Raw genomic sequence first — 20,679 nt, 5'->3', positions numbered from 1 at the left:
ATAAGACTGTCTTCTCGTGGAATAATGCTGAATTTATCATTTTTGTAAGAAGCATTGACAAATTATATGTTAAACTCATTGGACGACAATTATCATTTTAACTAGTGTATTTCAAGTTCATAGACTCGCCACAAAATAAATGTATTTTCCATTTGGTTCGAGGATTTCTACCTAAATTGCAACAATCCCAATGCACAAGCAATTCCATCTGATAAGAAGATGAGTCACAAGGTTCATGGACTGAGTGCATGATGTACTTGCTCGATTGGTTAGACTCGCAATAAATAAACGGTTGTAAATTCTTTTAGCAGGCAGTGTTGTATTAAAGGTCAATCTTTCGAATGCAGAGATTACTGCTTTCATAACCTCACCCATCACCTGGCACTCCTTTCCCTTCTTATTTCTCCATTCTTTATTTCATTTGCTTGAGCTTTGTCAGTCTGTAGCAAACAGTTTTGATCCCTTTTTTGTTCTAATACTCATCACTGTGCTCTCACGTTTCATTTGCTTTTACTGTACTTGCTTGTTTGTGATCAGATCATTATATATCTCTTTTTCTCGTCAAGGCTTTTGTTTCCATATCCATCTCTCTGCTCAAGCCCCACGAGCATCTCACGGTAAGACACCTTCCTTGCTACCAATTTACTATTTTCTATTGTCAGATTTGTGTTTGTTGTTCGGACAAGTTTCATGGATTTGTGTTTGTTGTTCGGACAAGCTTCATGGATCTGTGTTTGTTGTTCAGACAAGTTTCATGGAATTGTGTTTGTTGTTCGGACAAGCTTCATGGATTTGTGTTTGTTGTTCGGACAAGCTTCATTGATTTGTGTTTGTTGTTTCGGACAAGCTTCATTGATTTGTGTTTGTTGTTTCGGACAAGCTTCATGGAATTGTTTGTTCGGACAAGCTTCATGGATTTGTGTTTGCTGTTTGGACAAGTTTCATGGAATTGTGTTTGTTGTTCGGACAAGTTTCATGGATTTGTGTTTGGTGTTCTGACAAGTTTCACGGACTTGTGTTGTAATCTATTGTTTGTTAAAGAAAGCTGTCTCACACTTTTGATGCTAATTTTTAATAAATACATGCAGATGTGTCTATTTGCAATCCTAGGAATGTGGATTAAATGGAAACGTAGTTTATTTTATAAAGTCACGGACAAGGTGTGAAAGTGTAAATTGTTTGCTTGTCTTCAGCTTGAATGACTCTGTATGAGTAGAAGATTTACCTGGGTTTTGTCAAAAATAGCTTTCTGGTTGATTATTAATCTGGCAGATTCTTCAACCCCTCTCTAAATATTTATATTAATAGATTAACAAAATCACATTTATAACCTGTGGTGTGAAATGGACACCACCTATAATCCTCCTCCGAACAATTACACCAATTTTATACTTGGTGCTGTTGTTATAAATCCTGCACTCGACTAGAGAGTTCATACAACACATTACCCCAGCAGTGTTAAAGTATATACAGTAGTTCAATTTGAATAAAATGGTGATTTTAAAGATTGTTAAAAATTTTTTATGGAAGTTTAACATTACTGAAGCAGTCCTATCCACCACCCTTATTTAACGTGTGCACGTACTGCCAAACAGAAAGGTTTTAAAAGTGCAAAGAAGTTGATTTGTGTTGTACAGTATTCAAGTATATAATTAAATGAAAATAAAATAAAGATTGTAAAAGTGGAATAAATAAATGAATTCCTGAATTTACCACCGTTAACCCAGTGTCATTAATTACATCACCCGATCTAACACGTAACATAATTATTTGTGCCATGTTGCTCGGTGACAAAGGCTGCGAAAATTATTAATGTGTCACAAGGTACTGTCTCGAAGGTGATGTCAGCCTGGGGGAAATGAGGAAAGACGCCATCATTGAAGGGCAACAGTTGGCGGAATCACGAAAACGACGCTCGGTAGAGCGCATCAGACCAAGATGAACAGTTCACGTTTTGTATCCCACTGATAGTCCGGATCTGCATCCGGACTTGAACCAAAATCTAATCAGCTTGTTCTTATCATCTAACCAACTCATCAACAAGTTTTGTCATTACTCGTCCACAACTTTTTGAGATATCATGAGATTTTTGAGACCCGCACCCCACACACTCGAGCCTTCACCCGCACCCCACACACTCGAGCCTTCACCCGCACCCCACACACTCGAGCCTTCACCCGCACCCCACACACTCGGGCCTTCACCCGCACCCCACACACTCGAGCCTTTACCCGCACCCCACACACTCGTGCCTTCACCCGCACCCCACACACTCGAGCCTTCACCCGCGCCCCACACACTCGAGCCTTCACCCGCACCCCACACACTCAAACCTTTAACTGCAATGCACACACTCGAGCCTTCACCTGCACCCCACACACTCGAGCCTTCACCCGCGCCCCACACACTCGAGCCTTCACCCGCGCCCCACACACTCGAGCCTTCAACCACTCCCCACACACTCCAGCCTTCACTCGCGCCCCACACACTCGAGCCTTCACCCGCACCCCACACACTCGAGCCTTCACCCGCACCCCACACACTCGAGCCTTCACCCGCACCCCACACACTCGAGCCTTCACCCGCACCCCACACACTCGAGCCTTCACCCGCACCCCACACACTCGAGCCTTCACCCGCACCCCACACACTCGAGCCTTCACCCGCGCCCCACACACTCGATCCTTCACCCGCGCCCCACACACTCGATCCTTCACCCGCGCCCCACACACTCGAGCCTTCACCCGCGCCCCACACACTCGATCCTTCACCCGCCCCCCACACTCGAGCCTTCACCCGCGCCCCACACACTCGAGCCTTCACCCGCGCCCCACACACTCGAGCCTTCACCCACGCCCCACACACTCCAGCCTTCACCCGCGCCCCACACACTCGAGCCTTCACCCGCACCCCACACACTCGAGCCTTCACCCGCACCCCACACACTCGAGCCTTCACCCGCACCCCACACACTCGAGCCTTCACCCGCACCCCACACACTCGAGCCTTCACCCGCACCCCACACACTCGAGCCTTCACCCGCACCCCACACACTCGAGCCTTCACCCGCGCCCCACACACTCGATCCTTCACCCGCGCCCCACACACTCGATCCTTCACCCGCGCCCCACACACTCGAGCCTTCACCCGCGCCCCACACACTCGATCCTTCACCCACGCCCCACACACTCGAGCCTTCACCCGCGCCCCACACACTCGAGCCTTCACCCGCGCCCCACACACTCGATCCTTCACCCGCGCCCCACACACTCGAGCCTTCACCCACGCCCCACACACTCGAGCCTTCACCCGCGCCCCACACACTCGAGCCTTCACCCGCGCCCCACACACTCCAGCCTTCACCCGCACCCCACACACTCCAGCCTTCATCCGCACCCCACACACTCGAGCCTTCACCCGCGCCCCACACACTCGATCCTTCACCCGCGCCCCACACACTGGAGCCTTCACCCACACCACACACAGTCAAGCCTTCACCCGCACCCCACACACTCAAGCCTTCACCCGCACCCCTCAAACTCCAGCCTTCACCCGCACCCCTCATACTCGAGCATTCACCTGCACACCTCAAACTTAAACCTTCACCCGCACCCGACACACTCAAACCTTTAACTGCAATGCACACACTCGAGCCTTCACCCGCACCCCACACACTCAAGCCTTCACGCACGCCCCACACACTCGCCACAGCGGATCATCCATCATGATCCGCATCCTGATTTGGCACAGGTTTTACGCCGGATGCCCTTCCTGATGCAACCCTGGTCGCCTCTTACGACACAGGGATAAGGATTGGGTTTCGCCATGATTCCGGGCTGCCCTACACCCTCTCATAGCGCGGCCTAGCGCAGAGGACCCGTCCTCAAGCGATCCTCCAACCCAAGCCTCCGAGTAGCCGGTTTACAGGCGCATGCCACTACGCCCAGCATATATATATATGTATATATATATATATATATCTATATATACATATATATATATATATATATATATATATATATATATATATATATATATGTATATATATATGTATATATATATATATATGTATATATATATATATATATATATATATATATATATTTATATATTGTTGTGGGGCCGGTTATCGGTGGCGAGCATGACCGCTCGAGGGAGCAGTAGAGTTGGCTCCACCGAACACACTGGAATTTATAGGTCATCACCCTGGATAACTCCAGAGCCGACGGGTCCCTGACAGGACCATGAATCGCCAATAATTCGACCGCATGGGGTAGGGTTAATTGCTAACTTCAATATAATCTATGTACCCACATGGCAAGCTTACCGGGGAAGTCACACCCTCGGCAGGCCTCGATCGGAACGAGCCGTTACTGTGCTCGAATTGTGTGTAACCCGAGCGGATGGTTACCGAGGCCTGTTGGTCCAAATGAACAATTTGCTGCTTCGCTATTTTCCAACACACACCATGCTTAGCCAATGAAAGAAACACAGAAACGAGCTGGTACATTCAACAAAAGGGGGGTATTTATTTATAACATTATTCGGGGAAGGGAACACAGAGCAGAGTTATCACGAATAAAATGCAATGTACAATGAAGAGAAAACACTTAAACAGCTCTACTTAACAGACGGGGCCCACAAACACCCACACACACACACAAGAAATGGACCCATGGGTCTTTAGTCAGTAGAGCCGGGCCGGGGTACCTGTCCCACTTCGTGCGGTCACACCGTCCCGAACCATCACAGTGGGACTTGAACCTACGACCTTGGCGTTGCCAGCACCAAGACTGCAGACCGCTATCGGCATGATCCACGATCCTCTAGAACGCACTCTTGTCGACAACCACTCACTGGCTTTGGATACCAGGTTGGAAATGTCTGAATTGAAATTTCCTTTCCCACAAGAAATGTCTCACACACGATGACAGGCTGCTCGGCAAATGCCACGATCTCCGTCTCCCGAACGCTGATCCTGACAACCACACTCTTCCTCTTTAGGAGGAGGGGCTTCTTCTCCTGGCCACTCGCCTCCTGATTGGACGAGGGGTTGTCAGGCAACTCGTGGTGGCCTCCCGATTCCCTGGGGCGCGCGTGTGGTGCTTGCCCTCCGCTCATTGGCTGCAGGAAATTCTCTCTGCCCCTCCTCGGAGCGGAGCTTCGACCCGAGTCGACGAAGGCTCCGCCCACATCCTCAGCCAAAAACACGTGCGTAATGGCGACTGCTCGAGTGCAGGAAGGTGGCGTTGTTGTAATTGTTGTTGGTGGTGTAAAAATCCTAACTATAAAATAATTCACAGCGCATGTACAATTAATCACCCATTAAACATAGGACGAAACCCAATCCAGAAACACGTACTTCCCAATATAACTGATCTATAGGACCTGGCTGTTGTGTGTAGTAAGCTTCCAACTTCGTAACACTACCTCCTCCCCTTTTTATAGACTCGTCCCGAGTCGTCAAATTATTTTTTTACCCGTGGGGACCAACACACGTCTCATAACCATCCCCATCAGTTCCAGTCGATGCATTGAAATCCCCCAAGACTAGAAGTGTATCTCGTCTGGGGCACTGATCAACCACAGACTTGAGCGTGGCGAAGAATGCATCCTTCACGGTGAGATCACTCGCCTCAGTCGGAGCATATTCAGAGACCATGGAAATGACACCCAAGGAGTGATGAATCCTTAGTCTTATAATACCCTCGTTGACCGGTGTTACCTCAATTATCATTGGAGTCAGCTTATTGGACACAGCTACAGCAACTCCTTGGGAATGGTAACCATCAGAGCGACCAGACCAATAGTAGGTGTAACCACCCACCATGATCTCACTGCAATCCGGTCTCCGAACCTCAGAGAGTGCTGCAACACCGATGTCCAAATGCTTGAGCTCAGATGATAACAGAGATAGGTGATCATCTTCTCTTTGGGATAGAACATTCCAGACACCCACCTGAAGATACTGCTTCAGGTTAACCCAAGGAGACCTGCTTCAGGTTAACCTGTCCTTTGACAGGTAACAAATCCAAATGCCATACTGTTTGGTGAGGGTAATAATAAATTCATAGACTTGAACTAAAAACTGAAACACATTCAACATCCATATTTGTACTCAAATTGAGCTTTTCTCAAAATTGCCATCTTCAGTCTCAAGACAATGAGGCTTGGAAACCTGGTCTGAATCAGTTGGCCTTACCTGGTTGATAAATAGATGGCACCATACAATCTTTTCTTGCCACAAGGTATATGTTGGTATGCAGTAGTACACTTGTTCATAGTTCATTCCCTCTACCAACTGCAAGCCTCAGTCAGGATGGCCTAAAGGCAGGAAAAATCTGGAAACAGTATTGCGATTTGTACTTTCTTTGAAGTGATTTAATGGATTTGTACTTCAGAATTGCAACACACCTTGACATGTATAACAAAGGCCTTCATTACACTGACATTACAAAAAGTTAACTGGGAGGATCAAAAGAAACTGACAGCAAGCAGGACAAAGGTGAGTATCTTACAAAGCAGAGGACCAAAATATTGGTTTCACGAGGATGCGGAATGGGTGATGTATGTCAGGTCAAGTGTGGGAGTAATGCGCCAGAGCAGCGCGTCGCTGCGTCCACTTTCCGTCAGTACTCCAGGGGCCTCTGTCTGGCTATCCCCCAAGCAGATGCCTGGCCTATCTCCATCTCCTTGAGATGCTGATCAACCTACTGTAACCACCAGGCACGTGGTCGGCCCATTGGCGTCCTCCACTCACGAGGCTCCCTCGCTGAGAGAATCTGGTGAGCAGGATCAGTGTCAGGAATACAAGCCACATGTCCATACAGCCGCAGCTGATGCTCACAGACTATGCAGGTAACAAGTCTCATTTGAGTCTCTCTCAGCAACCGCTCGTTGGACACAAAGTCCAACCAGCGATAGCCAAGGATTATCCGAAGAGACCTGGTACCAAACGAATTAAGTGTCCATCTCAGATCCCTGGTCAAAGTCCAAGTCTCGCATCCATACCGCACAGGTACCGGCAGCGCCACATCCCATGATCCAGTGAATCCATGACTCCCCAGGCCCGACCCAGACGTCTATTGACCTCTGACTCGCAGCCAGCAGAGATATGAATATCACTGCCAAGGTAAGTGAATCTCTACACGACCTCAACATCCTCACGACAAACAGGCACAGACAGGACAGCAGCATCCAAGATGTCATTGAAAGCCTGGATAAGGTGATGGAAAGCCTTTGAAATTTTCGTACAGTCGAATGTCTCAAGGAGAAAGCTGATGTCTTTTCAACAGTGAAGAGGCATCTTTGAAATGCTTGTTGAAATGGTCGTTTGTCTGTGAAAAAGCCATTACACAGGGCTGCAAATATAGTTAAAAGTTTCTTGTCAGCAAAATTACATTGCGGATGAAACAATCGAGATTGGAAATAGGCCATTATGCACCTTCACTTGACTTGCTTGAATTGGTGAACTTATTTCAATCCACTGAAAGATGACAAGTGCATACCTCTGCCAAGCTGAATAGTTTACATCTTGTACCAATAATAAGAGACACTGATGGGACGGATCTGCATCCGGACCTGAAGCAAAATCAAATCGGCTTGTTCTTGTCATCGACTCAACTCGTAAACCAAGTTTTGTCTGAATTCATCTGCAACTTTTTGAGATGTCCTGTTCACAGACAAACAGACAGGGGTGAAAATAGAACCTCCGCCCACCTTCAGTGGTGGAGGTAATGAAACGATCGAGATTATAAATCGGTCATGTAAAAGTTGAAGTGGGAAATAGAGTCTGAATTTTGTAAGCTTAACCTGGTGTGGGTTAATGGAGGGATGTGTGCATTCTGGTAGAGCTGGCAAGGGTCTGAAGACGAAGAGAGCAAAGGGAGCTGGACCGGAGGAGAGGCAGTGGAAAACAGGGGCCACTGTCCTGTTGGCAATATTTTTGTTTGGTTTTGTTTTTTCCTTGTTAGCAGCTTTTTCAGGCCTTGTGCTTTGGCTTCATGGCGTGAGATGGTAAAAATGTTGAGAGATTTAGACGCCACATAATACAGAAGAGACTAATATGATGCTGGGTCCCAGACTATCGGGGAGATGAGTATTCCATTTCATCCATCCATTGGGATCATACTCTGTGTAGAGCGTTGGTTCTGCCTAAACAGTCTCCTTGGCTATTGGACACAATCCTGGATGGGTCGCCACTCCGACACAGTATACCAGCATGCTGGCACTCATTTTGTCGACCTCGGAAGGATGACGGGCAGAGTGAACCCCAGTATTATATTGACCTATGGATATAGACCTTGTAGGCTGAGAGTATTTATGATTTTTCAACGATTGACATCGAACGACGGAGGAGCCCGATCAGTAACCACACACAAGAGGTCGTGACTGATACTTGGGCCGATAAGTTCAAAAGACTGAACCTCTTCCAATGGCTCACCATGGAAATAGATAGGTTGGTTCATTTAACGATCCTTCCAGAGTGACAGTGTGAGGTTGTCAGATTTTACAGCATTGAAAGACATGCTTCATTCATCATGATGGCAGTTTATATATTCCAGATCAGCACCTGAGAGTGATGCAGCTGCTCTCTGCTTGCCAGTATGATGGGGGAACTGTATAACACAATATTGAATCATCTGCAAAAAGGAATAGAGGGTTAATGTCGTTTACTGATTGTAAATTGGATAATGGATAATCCCAAGTGGGACAGACTCTCATCTCCCGATGGCGGGTGGTCATAGTTGGGGTCCTTTGGTTATAAGGTCGATTTTTCACTTTAATGTGATGGCAAATTCTGGACCCGTGGGGGCCGAAAGGCCTGATAACACAATTGTATTCACACAGTGAAAACTACATATGTAGGATGAGCGAGTCCTGAATTGATGAAAAATGTTCCATTCGTTTTTGTCCAGGGAAAGGACCCTTCAAGCGTTTACACCCGAAAGGGTTCAAATGGTCGAGGGTTCTAAAGTGGTCGAAAGAGCAAAAGGGTCTAAACTAAACTGTTGAAAAGGTCTTAAAAGGACTAAAATTGTCGAAAGTAGTCTAGATGGTCGAAAGGGTCTACATGTCTAAAAGGTCTTAAGGGTATACAGATCTCAAGCTTCTAAAGGATGTTTCGGTCTTGAAGGTCTGTATGGGTTTAAAGGGTCGTAAGAGGGTCTAAGGTCTAAGGAATCCAAAGGGTAGATTCCAATAGTAGCTAGGGTATAAATGGTCTCGGAGGTCTCAAGGATCTAAATGGTTGGTAGGGTCTTAAAAGGTCTAAAGGGGTCTATGGGGTCTGTAGAAATTTTCAGGGTCAGAAGGGGTCTAAATATCTGTGGGTCTAAAGGGGTACATTCCAAAAGTAGTTTGGGACTAACGGGTCTCAAGGTTATAATGGGTCTATTTCGTTTAAAAAGGGTCTAAAGGATGTAAACGTCCAAAGGGTCTTTTAAAATCTAAGGGGTTTAAAGGTCTAAAAAGTGAAGGGGTCAAAGCAGTGTCATGGGGAGGGTCTGAAGTGTTGAAGTCAATTGAATTTTGGCACATTTGTGTGGCCTTGGGGAACAGAATGGAAGAGAGAAACCATTCAGCTGTTTCCTGGGACAAAGTATCCCAGTGCCGAGGCATATTTCATAAGTGAGCCTTAGACGTGACAATATGTAGAAATTATATTGGATTTACATTGTTTCAATAGGACATTTCTGAAACCATCAGTGCTGGTGTGACCCCGTGCAGGAGCAATGGAGTCGGAGTTTGAGAAGGGACGGATTCGTCCATTACAGGAGCAACATATGCGTGTGCAGAAGTCCACCTTCACACGATGGATGAATGTCTTTCTTGCACGGGTATGAATCTGAAGCAAGGGTCCATTTGTCTATCTGTTCGTTTTATTTTTCTGTTTATTCTACTCATTCTTTGTGACAACCCACAAAACCTGAAAAACATGCCTAAAGCTCACTTTCAGCTCACAGATTGGCTCAGTATGTGTACTTGCTGTGTATGCTGCACCTTATTCAAAAAGTAAAGTAACAACTGCAAATGCTTTGGAAAGTTGTTACAATACCAAGGTTAATCCAATTACTTCCATCGCCGAAGGTCGACAGAGGTTATGTTTTCACACCTGTCTGTCTGTTCATTTGTTTGTCTGTGAGTAGGATATGTGAAAAAGTTACTGACGTATTCGGCCGAAACGTGGTGGACAAGTTAGGTCCGGATGCAAGAAATTTTAAGTGATGTTTCACCATTGAGGGATGGCATCAAAAATGATAAATAGCATGATATTTCAAAACGTTATGGCCGATTTTGGATGAACCTTGGTGGACATGTTTCATGGTGGACATTTCCCATTATTGTGAAGAACACACTGTGATTAGCCATCTCAAAAAGAAATTAACTAGGCTAATTGGGAATCCATCTTCCAAACTCACCAACTTTCCTTTTTCTTCTCTTCCATTCCTTTTCTCATTTAGCAATTTGTTTTCCCCCTCTGACATAGAATTGGCCCCTATGGCATGGGTGGTGAGTGTACACCCCTGAGCCAACCATGAGCTTTCAGGGATCCCTTTTTACAACTTTCAAGTAAACATTAATTACAATAAGGTTATAGTAACTGTGCAATGCAATAATTGCACAGATCATATTGAATGGATAATGATTCCAAGCATGCTTCATTGATTTATTTGTGCAACAACCCTGATTATTAATAACCAGTAAACTCTGATGAGCCTTGATTCTCTTGTTAGGAGAGCTTTTTTTTATAATGAACATTTAAAATGGCTTCATAAATGAGCAGAATGTTTTTTTTCTGAGTGCAGGCGCAGCTCAAGGTAAACGATCTGTACTCAGACATGCAAGATGGTGTGTTGCTGCTCCGCTTGCTCGAACTGCTGTCTGATCAACGTCTGCCTCGTGCTGCACGGGGTCGCACACGTTTGCATTTCATTGAGAACAACCACCGTGCTCTCACCTTCCTGCACTCAAAGGTATTATGCTTCGATTCAACTACATTTGCTAGCTTCCTTGTTAACACACATTATCAGGATCCATGGCATATTTTCACTGCACAGGCTTTCTTAATCAATTTGCTGAGCATTTTGTTTTCAACCAGCACAACAATAAAAGGCTTCCTTTTTTTTTAATATCATGGTATTTTTACCACTGGCTTCTGCAATTTCTTCCAATCGAGCCTGTGTTGTCTTCCTACGATGGAGAGCAAGGAGCATCAAATTATTGGAGGAAATGATCAACATGTCTCATGATTTGAAAAATATACGATGATAAAAAAGACATAAAATGTCATCACACTTGTGGTTTTAGTAATTTTGCTGGACGGAGTTAAAGGACCAACCCATATTTATTTACAACTCTTGTCTAGCAGTCGGCCATCTTTGATCAGATAACAAAATAAAGGGAGGTGAACGTGTATGCCATCATGTGCTGTGCTTGTGCCAAGTTTGAACAAAATCGGACCGTGCATGTCCGAGAAATAGTTGGGGACACGTTTAAGTAACAAAATGGCTGCCAGTCGGCCATCTTGGATCTAATGTCGAAAATAAACGAAATGACTAATTTATGTAAGCCTTCATTCATTATCTGTGTGCCAAGTTTGAACAACATCAGTAAACGCATATCCGAGAAATGGTTGAGGACGTGTTTAATAACGGGGTTTTTTTTTTTACAACTAAAATGGCCGCCAGTATTCCAGTCGGCCATCTTTGATCAGATCACAAAATAGATGAGATGCGCATGTATTCCATCATGTACTGTGCTTGTGCCAAGTTTGAACAAAATCGGACCATGGATGTTTGAGAAATGGTTGGGACACATTTAATGCATTTTTAAAAATCAATTTTCTCGTGATTCTTAAAGACAAAGCAAAAACAAAACACGCATCAAGAATATGCATTACACTTTGTTCTAAACGTATATGAGAGGTCATGTGTAAAAATGTTTTGTTCGAGTGAAATATAGGTTGATGAATACTCGGGTCTATCTGACCCACGAATGCATTAACTTGAATTTTTTTTTTAATTATTATTTTTTTTTTTTATGTGAATTTTTTTAATGACATTTTTCGAACAATCCCGAAAAGAAAGGAACAATTAAAACACACAGGAATGTGTAAAACCCTTTATTTGATGCATGTGTAAAAGATTGTACAAAATTATTTATTATTAAAAAAGTTGCAAGAAAAAACTCTGCCGGGTCAATCTGTCCCGTCGGGAGCGGCCTGGGTTAAGTAACAAAATGGCTGCAAGTCGGCCATCTTGCATCTGATCCCGAAAACAAATGACGTGCATGTGTAAGCCACCATTCCTTATCTATGTGCCAAGTTTGAACAAGATCGGTAAATACATGTCCAAGAAATGTTTGAGGAGGTTTTCCACATCGAGTTTTTACAACTAAAATGGCCGCCAGTCGGCCCATCTTTGATTGAATCACAAAATAAATTGATGTGCACGTGTGTATTGTTTTTTTGTTAAGTTTGGATACAAATCGGTCCATTCATGTGAAAGCTATGGCTGCGGACGGACGGATGAAGCCCAATCCATAAGCCCCCATTTCGTACCAAGTCCAATGGGGGTTAATAATAAATACTTCCATTCAGCCAAGTGAAGCCTGTTCTTGCAAGTCAAAGCTTGAGTCAAATGTTATTATCTCTGCCACTGAAGGTGGATGTAGGTTATGTTTTCACCCCAGTCTGTGAGCAGGATATCTCAAAAAAGTTTTGGATGGATTCGGACAAAACTTGGTGATCAGGTTGGAAGTGTTGTAACAAGGATGAATTGATTAGATTTTGGTTCAAGTCCAGATCCCGATCCGACTTATCAGTGGGATACAAAACTTAAACTGTGCAGCCTGGCAGAGGTATGTGCTCTACCAGGTGCCATTCTAGTTTATATTTGTATAAGAAGTTTTTTCTTGTGATCCCAGCATCAATAGTTAACTGCAAGCAATTTCCAACTTGCAGTAAAAACAAGTGGGACAAACAGGTTGTAGTAATTTATTTTAGCACCACTTAAGCTTGCAGATTAGTACTGGTGTACCATTGTTTCGATTTGTTTTCACATAGTTTCTTGGCTTTCCTCCGTTGTTTCCCATAACAAGCATATCAAAGTTTTGTTGAGATTTGGGTATTACAGAATGGTCAGGTAAAATGAAACAGCACAACATTTCCCAGTACAAGGCACACATCCCAGTGGAAACTGCAGCAACTACCTGCCAATACACTTGTGGACAATTAAAAAAAAAACTCATTCATGGCATCACAAGATGAAGTTTTACAGAGGAATATTTATATTTTGAAATTCCTCATGTCATCATACCCGAATAACAAATATAAATTTGTTCTCAAATTTATTTTGCTGGTAATAACTTATGCCTCTGTTGTAGCTCAGTCAAATAGCAAGACGTTTTTTTTTTTCTTAAATGTCCATAATTGTTTGCAGAAGGAGAAACATCATGCAGTACATCAGGCTTCACAATAGATCTCAAACTGACTGTCAGACTCGTTTTTGCCTGGACATGTATTTACAATAACCCTTTTATTATATTATGTACTACGACTACTTGTTTAACAGGCGCAATTATTTCCACCTTCTTGTGGGGATGGCTGGAGAAAGTTTTGGTCTACGTCTTCCACGAACCTGTTGACCAGGCCTGATATGAGATTGGAGCTGACTTGGGCAGGAATTTGTAATTTGTTCAGGTTGCCACCAATAACTTGCCCGTTATTCACGAAAGTAATATCTTAAACGTCTACCAGCGAATTCTAGCACACACGACTCCCAGCTCAACCAACACCCAAGGGGCAACACACTTTGTGATGCAATGGCTTGCCTGTGAAACACCAATCTAACGTTTTTAGTTGGGTTGGAAGTCAAACCCCGACTTAACAATTAAAAGTGTGCTACTTGTGCAGCATCTTGTCAGAACCTAGTCTATTTTAAATAAGTACCCCAAGCAACACATCTTTTTGCAAAAGTTAAAATTCTTAAATGAATTTCCCCCTCCTATTCCTTCCTATCCCCACAGGTTGCAGATGCTAAGCTGATAGCCGCTGAGAACATTGTCGATGGTGACCGAACACTCATTCTGGGACTCATTTGGGTCATTATCCTCCGATTCCAGATCTCCAGTATCTTGAAAGAGGTGTGGCCTTTACACCAGAATCACTATCTACATATTTGATCATGTATTGCATGACGTACCTTATTTATGTTGTTCGTCCTTCGGCTACTCCCGTTAGGGGTCGCCACAGCGGATCATCCGTTATGATCCGCATACTGATTTGGCACAAGTTTTATGCCGAATGCCCTTCCTGACGCAACCCTGGTCGTGACATACCTCATTTATACAGTGCCTTAATAAAGTATTCACACCCCTCGACTTTTGTAACATTTTGTTGTGCAACAGCCTGAATTTAAAATGGGTTATATTAAAAAAAATTGTCACTGATTTACACAAAATACCCCATCATGACAAAGTGAAAACATGGTTTTCGACATTTTTGCAAAGTAATTGAAAATGAAAAGCTGAAATGTCTTACGTCAATAAGTATTCAACACCTTTTCTATGACACTCCAAATTGAGCTCAGGTGCATCCAATTTCCTTTGATCATCCTTGAGATGTCTCCGCAACTTGAATGGAGCCCACCTGTGGCCAATTAACTGATTGGACATGATTTAGAAAAACACACCTTTCTATATTATGCCCCACAGTTGACGGTGCAAGTCAGAGCAGAAACTCTAACATGAAGTCTGCCAGTCTACCAGTCGGCTCCAAGATAGAATAGAATTCCAAGATAGAATTGTGAGGAGACATAGATCTGGGGAAGGGTATCAAACAATTTCTCGTGTTGAAAGTTTCCAAGAGCACAGTGTGCTCCATCATTGGGAAATGGAAAGAATATGAAACTCCCAGACTCTTCCTGGAGCTGGCCATCCAACCAAACCGAGCAACCGGGCAAGAAGAACCTTTGTCTTTAGGGAGGTGACTAAGAACCCAGTGAGCACTCTGACAGAACGACAGAGTTCCTTGGCTGAGATGGGAGAACCTGCAGGAAGGACAACAATCTCTGCAGCATTTCACAAATCCAGGCTTTATAGGAGAGTGGCCAGATGGAAGCCACTCCTGAGAAAAAGGCATATGACAACATGCCTGGAGTTTGCAAAATGGCACGTGAAAGACTCAGAGCATGAGAGAAAAAGATTATGTGGTCTGATGAGATGAAAATTGAACTCTTTGGCCTGAATACAAAGCGCTACGTCTGTCAGAAACCGCGCACAGCTAATCACCCATTTAACACCATCCCTACCGTGAAGCATGGAAGTGGCATCATCATGTGATGGGGATGCTTTTCAGCAGCAGGGACTGGAAGACTTGTAAGAATAGAGGGAACAATGAATGGAGCCAAATACAGGCAAATACTTGAGGAGAACCTGCTTCAGAGTGCAAAAGGCCAAAGACTGTGGCGAAGATTTAAGTTCCAACAGGACAACGACCCCAAGCATACAGCCAAAGCAACACTGGAATGGCTTCAGAACAAGAATGTGAAAATCTTTGAATGGCCCAGCCAAAGCCCAGACTTGAATCCTATTGAGACTCCATGGAAAGACTTGAAGATTGCTGCTGCTTCCTGGCACTTCCCATCCAACTTGACAGAGCTTTAGCAAATCTGGAAGGAAGAATGGGAGAAATTCCCCAAATCCAGATGTGCAAAGCTCATACAGACATACCCAAGAAGACATGAAGCTGTAATCACTGTCAAAGGCGCTTCTACAAAGTATTGATTCAGTGGGTTGAATACTTATTGATGCAAGACATTTCAGCTTTCCATTTTTAATTAATTTGTAAAAACTTCTCAAAACATGTTTTCACTTTGTCATTATGGGGTATTTTCGATAAATCGGTGCCAAAAAATTAAGGTTAATTAATTTTACATTCAGGCTGTAACACAACAAAATGTGACAAAAGTCGAGGGGTGTGATTACTTTCTGAAGGCACTGTATGTGCTGACACAAGGATGATCTGCCGAAGAACCGCAGATTGGGAGTTGACCGCAGGTCTCTTCTCAGCGAAGAAAACCCCACATTATGAAATTCTGAACGACTTCCAAGGAGTTCTTCGACCCAACAGTCTTTATTATACCAAAGCGCCCTTTTCACGCATTCAGATGTTCACAGATGAAGGAATCAAAGAATGGATGAGTGCATCCAATGATTTAATACTTGAATGAATGGTCGTGTGGTAAAACTGAAAATATGTTGCAAACAATTAACTTTCAGCTCAAAATAATATGCAGTCAGTTTTGAGAGTGAAAAATGAACAAACAACTCAAAATTAACTTTCAGCCAAAGTGAAACACAACTAACTTGAAACCCCATGACAAAAGTTAAGTACAAGTTACTCAAGAAAGGAAATGCAAACAATTGATTGGAGAAATTCATAATGGAATCGAACACAGTTCAATCGAGAAAACTGAGATTAAGATTTCAAAAAAATACATTTTTTGAGAAACTCGACAGTTCATAGAACACCCTCCTGCCTGCTGGAACCAGAGGATGTGGATGAGAAAAAGGACATGGGAAGGGTCAGTTCAACTTCTGATTTGCGTTTCTGAGCATGACACATATTGCCTACAAGCCGTGATTTTGTCTGAATGTCGATATTCCCCGATGCGAGAGCACGAGTGGAAAATTTGATTAGTCGTGTTGGCGTAAAATGGCGTAAGGTTTGTCCAAGTACTGCTGAACTTAAGGGTTTTGGAAGTGCCAAGAAGGTGATTTGTGCAAGACACTGTTTAAGTGTAGTATTTAATTAAATTTAAATAAAATATACGTTTTAAAGGCTGTAGGAAAAAAGAAAAACTTTTTCCAGATCTTACCTGCTGTTGATGCACTGTCTTTCATACCACCTTATTGAACACGTTCAATTAGGTCTTAGTACCTGTTGTACGTGCCCTTTCTGACATCCTTAAAAACAGGAAGTTTCCAGTTTGAAATGATTTTCAATTGTTTTTGATTGCCAGACAGACAGTCAGAGTGAAAAATATTATCTCGCTCCTCTTTGCGCACGTGCATTTGGGATTAGATTCCATAAATTTTACCAAATTCAGAGCCAAAGTATTGTTACGGATTCGCGCCCGCCGGCGTGCTGACGGCCACGTAACTCGAATCGCGGCACGTCGCCCACCGGACGGACAATCCAGTCGTGACCCTCTCGGACTAACGCCGGGAACCAGTCACGGGTGGACCTTTCGGTCTCACCGCGATCGAGCCAATCGGCCCCCGCATGGGATAGGGTTGCAAGCCAAATTCGACCTACCTAAGTACCCACACGGAGGGTAGACCGGGCGATCGCACCTCGCCGCAGGTCGACTTTGGACACGGGCCACTTAAGCGACCCGTTCCGTACTATCGGGATAACCGAGCGGTGTTATCGTCGGCCTCGACGGTTCGATTAATTATCGGGCGTATTCAGCCCACTACCAACCCTTTACGTGAAGCAAGATGAGGATTCAATGAAAGAAATGACGAAGCGAAGCGGGAAACAGTTCAACATAAAGCACATTTATTCGCGATGAACGGAAAGCACACATATACAATTCCACCAAAAGCACATAGAAAAGAAGAAGAAGAAACACAATGCAATTTTACACAAAAAGCAAATGCGACAATGCAGATCTAATACCGATTACGCGAGCACACGGCAACACTTACACAATTTTACTTCACAGACGGCGCCGACAACACACATTCCCAAAGCAAAAGAAAAGAGAACCACCCTCCAGGATGAGGCGGGCCTGGGGCCGAGACCGGGTCGGGCCTACCCGTCTGATGATGAGGCGCGAAGTCGCGATGGTGCCCCAACTCCGCGGGCCTCGCGGACAGTGTCTGGTAGGGGGTGGGAAGGGGGCCCCCTTGGTCACACTATCTCAGCGCGGGGGGAAACAGGAGGGGGTTGCTGATGCTCGGGGAAAGGAGGATTTTTACTCTGTCTCGGGTCCCGCGACGAGCGTCTCCACCTCGACCAAGTCGCGCCGTCGGCCTCCCTGGTGTGCAGCTCCCGGCACCGACGCGAGCACCCCCTCGTCTGCCTTCGCCGCCGCCGCCTCTCCACAGCTCCGTCCTCTTCGCTCCGACTCCAACTCCAACTCCGACTCCGAACTCTTCCTCCTGCGAACTTCCCAACTGCACTCAACTCCAACGCACACGACGACGACCCTTTCTGACGAACACAGCCGCTTATATAAGCCCCGTGGCTTCGCCTTTGACCCCCTGCCTTTGACCTTTCACCTCGCTCCCCATTGGCCCGAGAAAAAGTGGGCGTGAATGCATTTTGATCCATGAATTTGCATATAGCGACCGCCCTCCAACGCCCTGGAGGCGGGGCCAAATCGCCCCTTGCTCACCGATTGGACGGAACAAAAGTGGGCGTGAGTCGTTTTGATCCGTTTTTGGAGCGGAAAATTCGTGGTTTTGTACACGCTGTTCGGCGCGCGCCCTGCACGAGTCCAATACCGGTACCCACAAGCGGCGCAAGAACGGTGGCGATGCGACGGTTGCGAGGTGTGACGGTAAAGGTCGTGGCTGTTGTGGTGAAGCGGCGTTGTGGTGGGTGGTTGATGTTGTGATGACTGTTGAGACGCGGTTGGCGGTGGTAATCATGGCGGTTGGTCCAAAATAAAGATAGTAAAAGAAAAACGGCTATCCTGAAGAGTCGCAGCACGCATGAATGACATTTATTCCCTCTAGACAACTGGTTTGGGCCTAACTACACATATACTTACCGAGATATCTCACCTAAGGGACCTGAATGGTGGTTTGCGAATTTGGTAACCACAACAGTATTTTGCCAAATTCATAGCTACACTAAGTAAAGTGTAGGTTCGTGTTTCGATTAATTTTCTACAGTGTTCAAAATATAAAATAATTAAATTGTAAATTAAGTACTTCCTCAATCGTGTATTGATGTCTGTTGACAGACAGTGAAGCAATTCTTTAACCCTGCTTTGCGCTTCGCACACAGAGTAGTAAACATGTTTCATTGTCTTCTTACCACTTATTGTAACAAAGCTCAAATACACCATGAGGTCCAAATTACCCAATGAACATTGAGATAATGGAAGCTTAACTTCCAAAGGTACAAGAAAAGTTGCAGAAAATAAATTTGCAATTGAAAAAGAAATGTCTTGCATTCCAACATATGATACTCCTCATCACTCTTGATATTTAAATTATAATTTCAGTCCCAAGTTTTTCTTTTGTTGCTATCCTACATCAATCGATCATCTCATTCACCACTCCACGGAAACCAGCAAGCCATGACCTACACACCAACATTATCAGAAAGACTACAATGGAATTATTTGCATATTATTATGACTATTATTGTTATTATTACGAAAGTGTATCACCATTAATCCTCATGAACATTCTAGATTGTGTGGCATGATTGTTAGAATGTCTGCTCCGAGTCTAGGAGATTGGTGGCTCAAACCTTACCCTGACAGAGTCATACCAAAGACTGAAAAATGGTATGTGCTGCTGCCTTGCTTGATGCTTAGAATTAAAAAGGATAGAGCACGGATAAACAAACATCGGTTGGCAGCCATTACACAGGCTTGATGGGCCGAATAGCCTCCTCCTGTGTTGAAGTTCTTTGTAAGGGAATTCGTATTTATTTATTATACGAGTAGTAGTAATCCATATCAAAAGGTGATTCTGTTTATTCTTTTCTGCCAAAGGAGCAAATCTCTCCTGATCAGCGCTCTGCACGTAGCGCATTGCTACTCTGGTGTCAGCGTAAGACTCAGGGTTACCGTGGTTGTGATGTAAATAACTTCTCTGAGAGCTGGAGGGATGGCCTGGCTTTCAATGCACTGATCCATGCTCACAGGTGATACCTCACTTTTCATCTTTGGTTTTACAACATTCTTTTGAATTGTTTTAGAAAAGTTCACGGGGTGGGGTCGGGGGGTGGTGGGGGGGGGGAGGATAAACTCTTCATTGGCATATTCTCAAAGAATGATCCCAGAAAGGCAGTCACCTCTTTTCTGAAGGAATTCATCAAATTATAGCGGAATCAGTAGATGTCTTCTCTGGATATAAAACTGCCCATCTAGTCTCCAATTTGGTCATGCATGTTGAGACCCACTAATCTGTACGATAAAAGTCAATTTGTATATTTGATCATACATGCTTCAAAAACTTTTTTTTTTAAACTACACATCCCCAAGGGTACCCCAAGTATGGTTTCTGTCAGGGTTGCATAATCTGGGGGGAAGGGATTCAGGATGGGGGAAGACCCAATTCTCTCGATGTAAATGTGTAACGCGTCACGCTCCTGGCGGTAGGCTGTATTACAAATCATCTTGTTCTTACATAAAGAAAGTTTAAACAACTTGACAACATGCATTATGGTGATGGTGAAATCTGAGTGAGGATAATTCAAAGTTTTCAAAATGATTAATTTCACTCATTTTAAGTGAAGGTTCAGATCAAAGTATCTAACATGGAACTTCGCAGCGAAGCAGAGTAATTTTTTTCTCTCTCTCGCGCCATATATAATCAGCAAGGATGATTTGAAGAAGATGATGTTGGCTGACTTCCAAGCAGATGGAACATGACCTCTGGCAAATTATAGTGAATGGAGCACAATGTTTGTGAAGTACAATGTGCTGT

The 20,679-nt window shown here is 44.3% G+C and overlaps 1 protein-coding gene across 2 annotated transcripts in view; it reads left to right on the top strand.

Annotated features, from left to right (window-relative positions):
• The first annotated feature begins 362 nt into the window (after positions 1-362).
• SPTBN5 (spectrin beta, non-erythrocytic 5) overlaps positions 363-20,679 on the top strand; it is a 325,418-nt gene continuing 305,101 nt past the window's right edge. The window contains exons 1-6 of one of the 2 annotated variants that reach the window (XM_085863413.1): positions 418-434; positions 567-617; positions 9,730-9,839; positions 10,809-10,976; positions 14,029-14,145; positions 19,743-19,894. In XM_085863413.1, coding sequence (XP_085719539.1) covers positions 9,735-9,839; positions 10,809-10,976; positions 14,029-14,145; positions 19,743-19,894 — 542 coding nt within the window. In that variant the 5' untranslated portion in view covers positions 418-434; positions 567-617; positions 9,730-9,734. Of the gene's footprint in view, positions 618-9,729; positions 9,840-10,808; positions 10,977-14,028; positions 14,146-19,742; positions 19,895-20,679 lie in introns of both variants that reach the window. The other variant, XM_085863420.1, reaches the window with a different exon arrangement.

Source organism: Eptatretus burgeri, chromosome 2 (genome assembly GCF_056783735.1).
Source record: "Eptatretus burgeri isolate ZD-2024b chromosome 2, Ebu_testis_v1, whole genome shotgun sequence".
NCBI classification, from domain to species: domain Eukaryota; kingdom Metazoa; phylum Chordata; class Myxini; order Myxiniformes; family Myxinidae; genus Eptatretus; species Eptatretus burgeri.
This window is presented reverse-complemented; position numbering and strand designations above follow the sequence as displayed.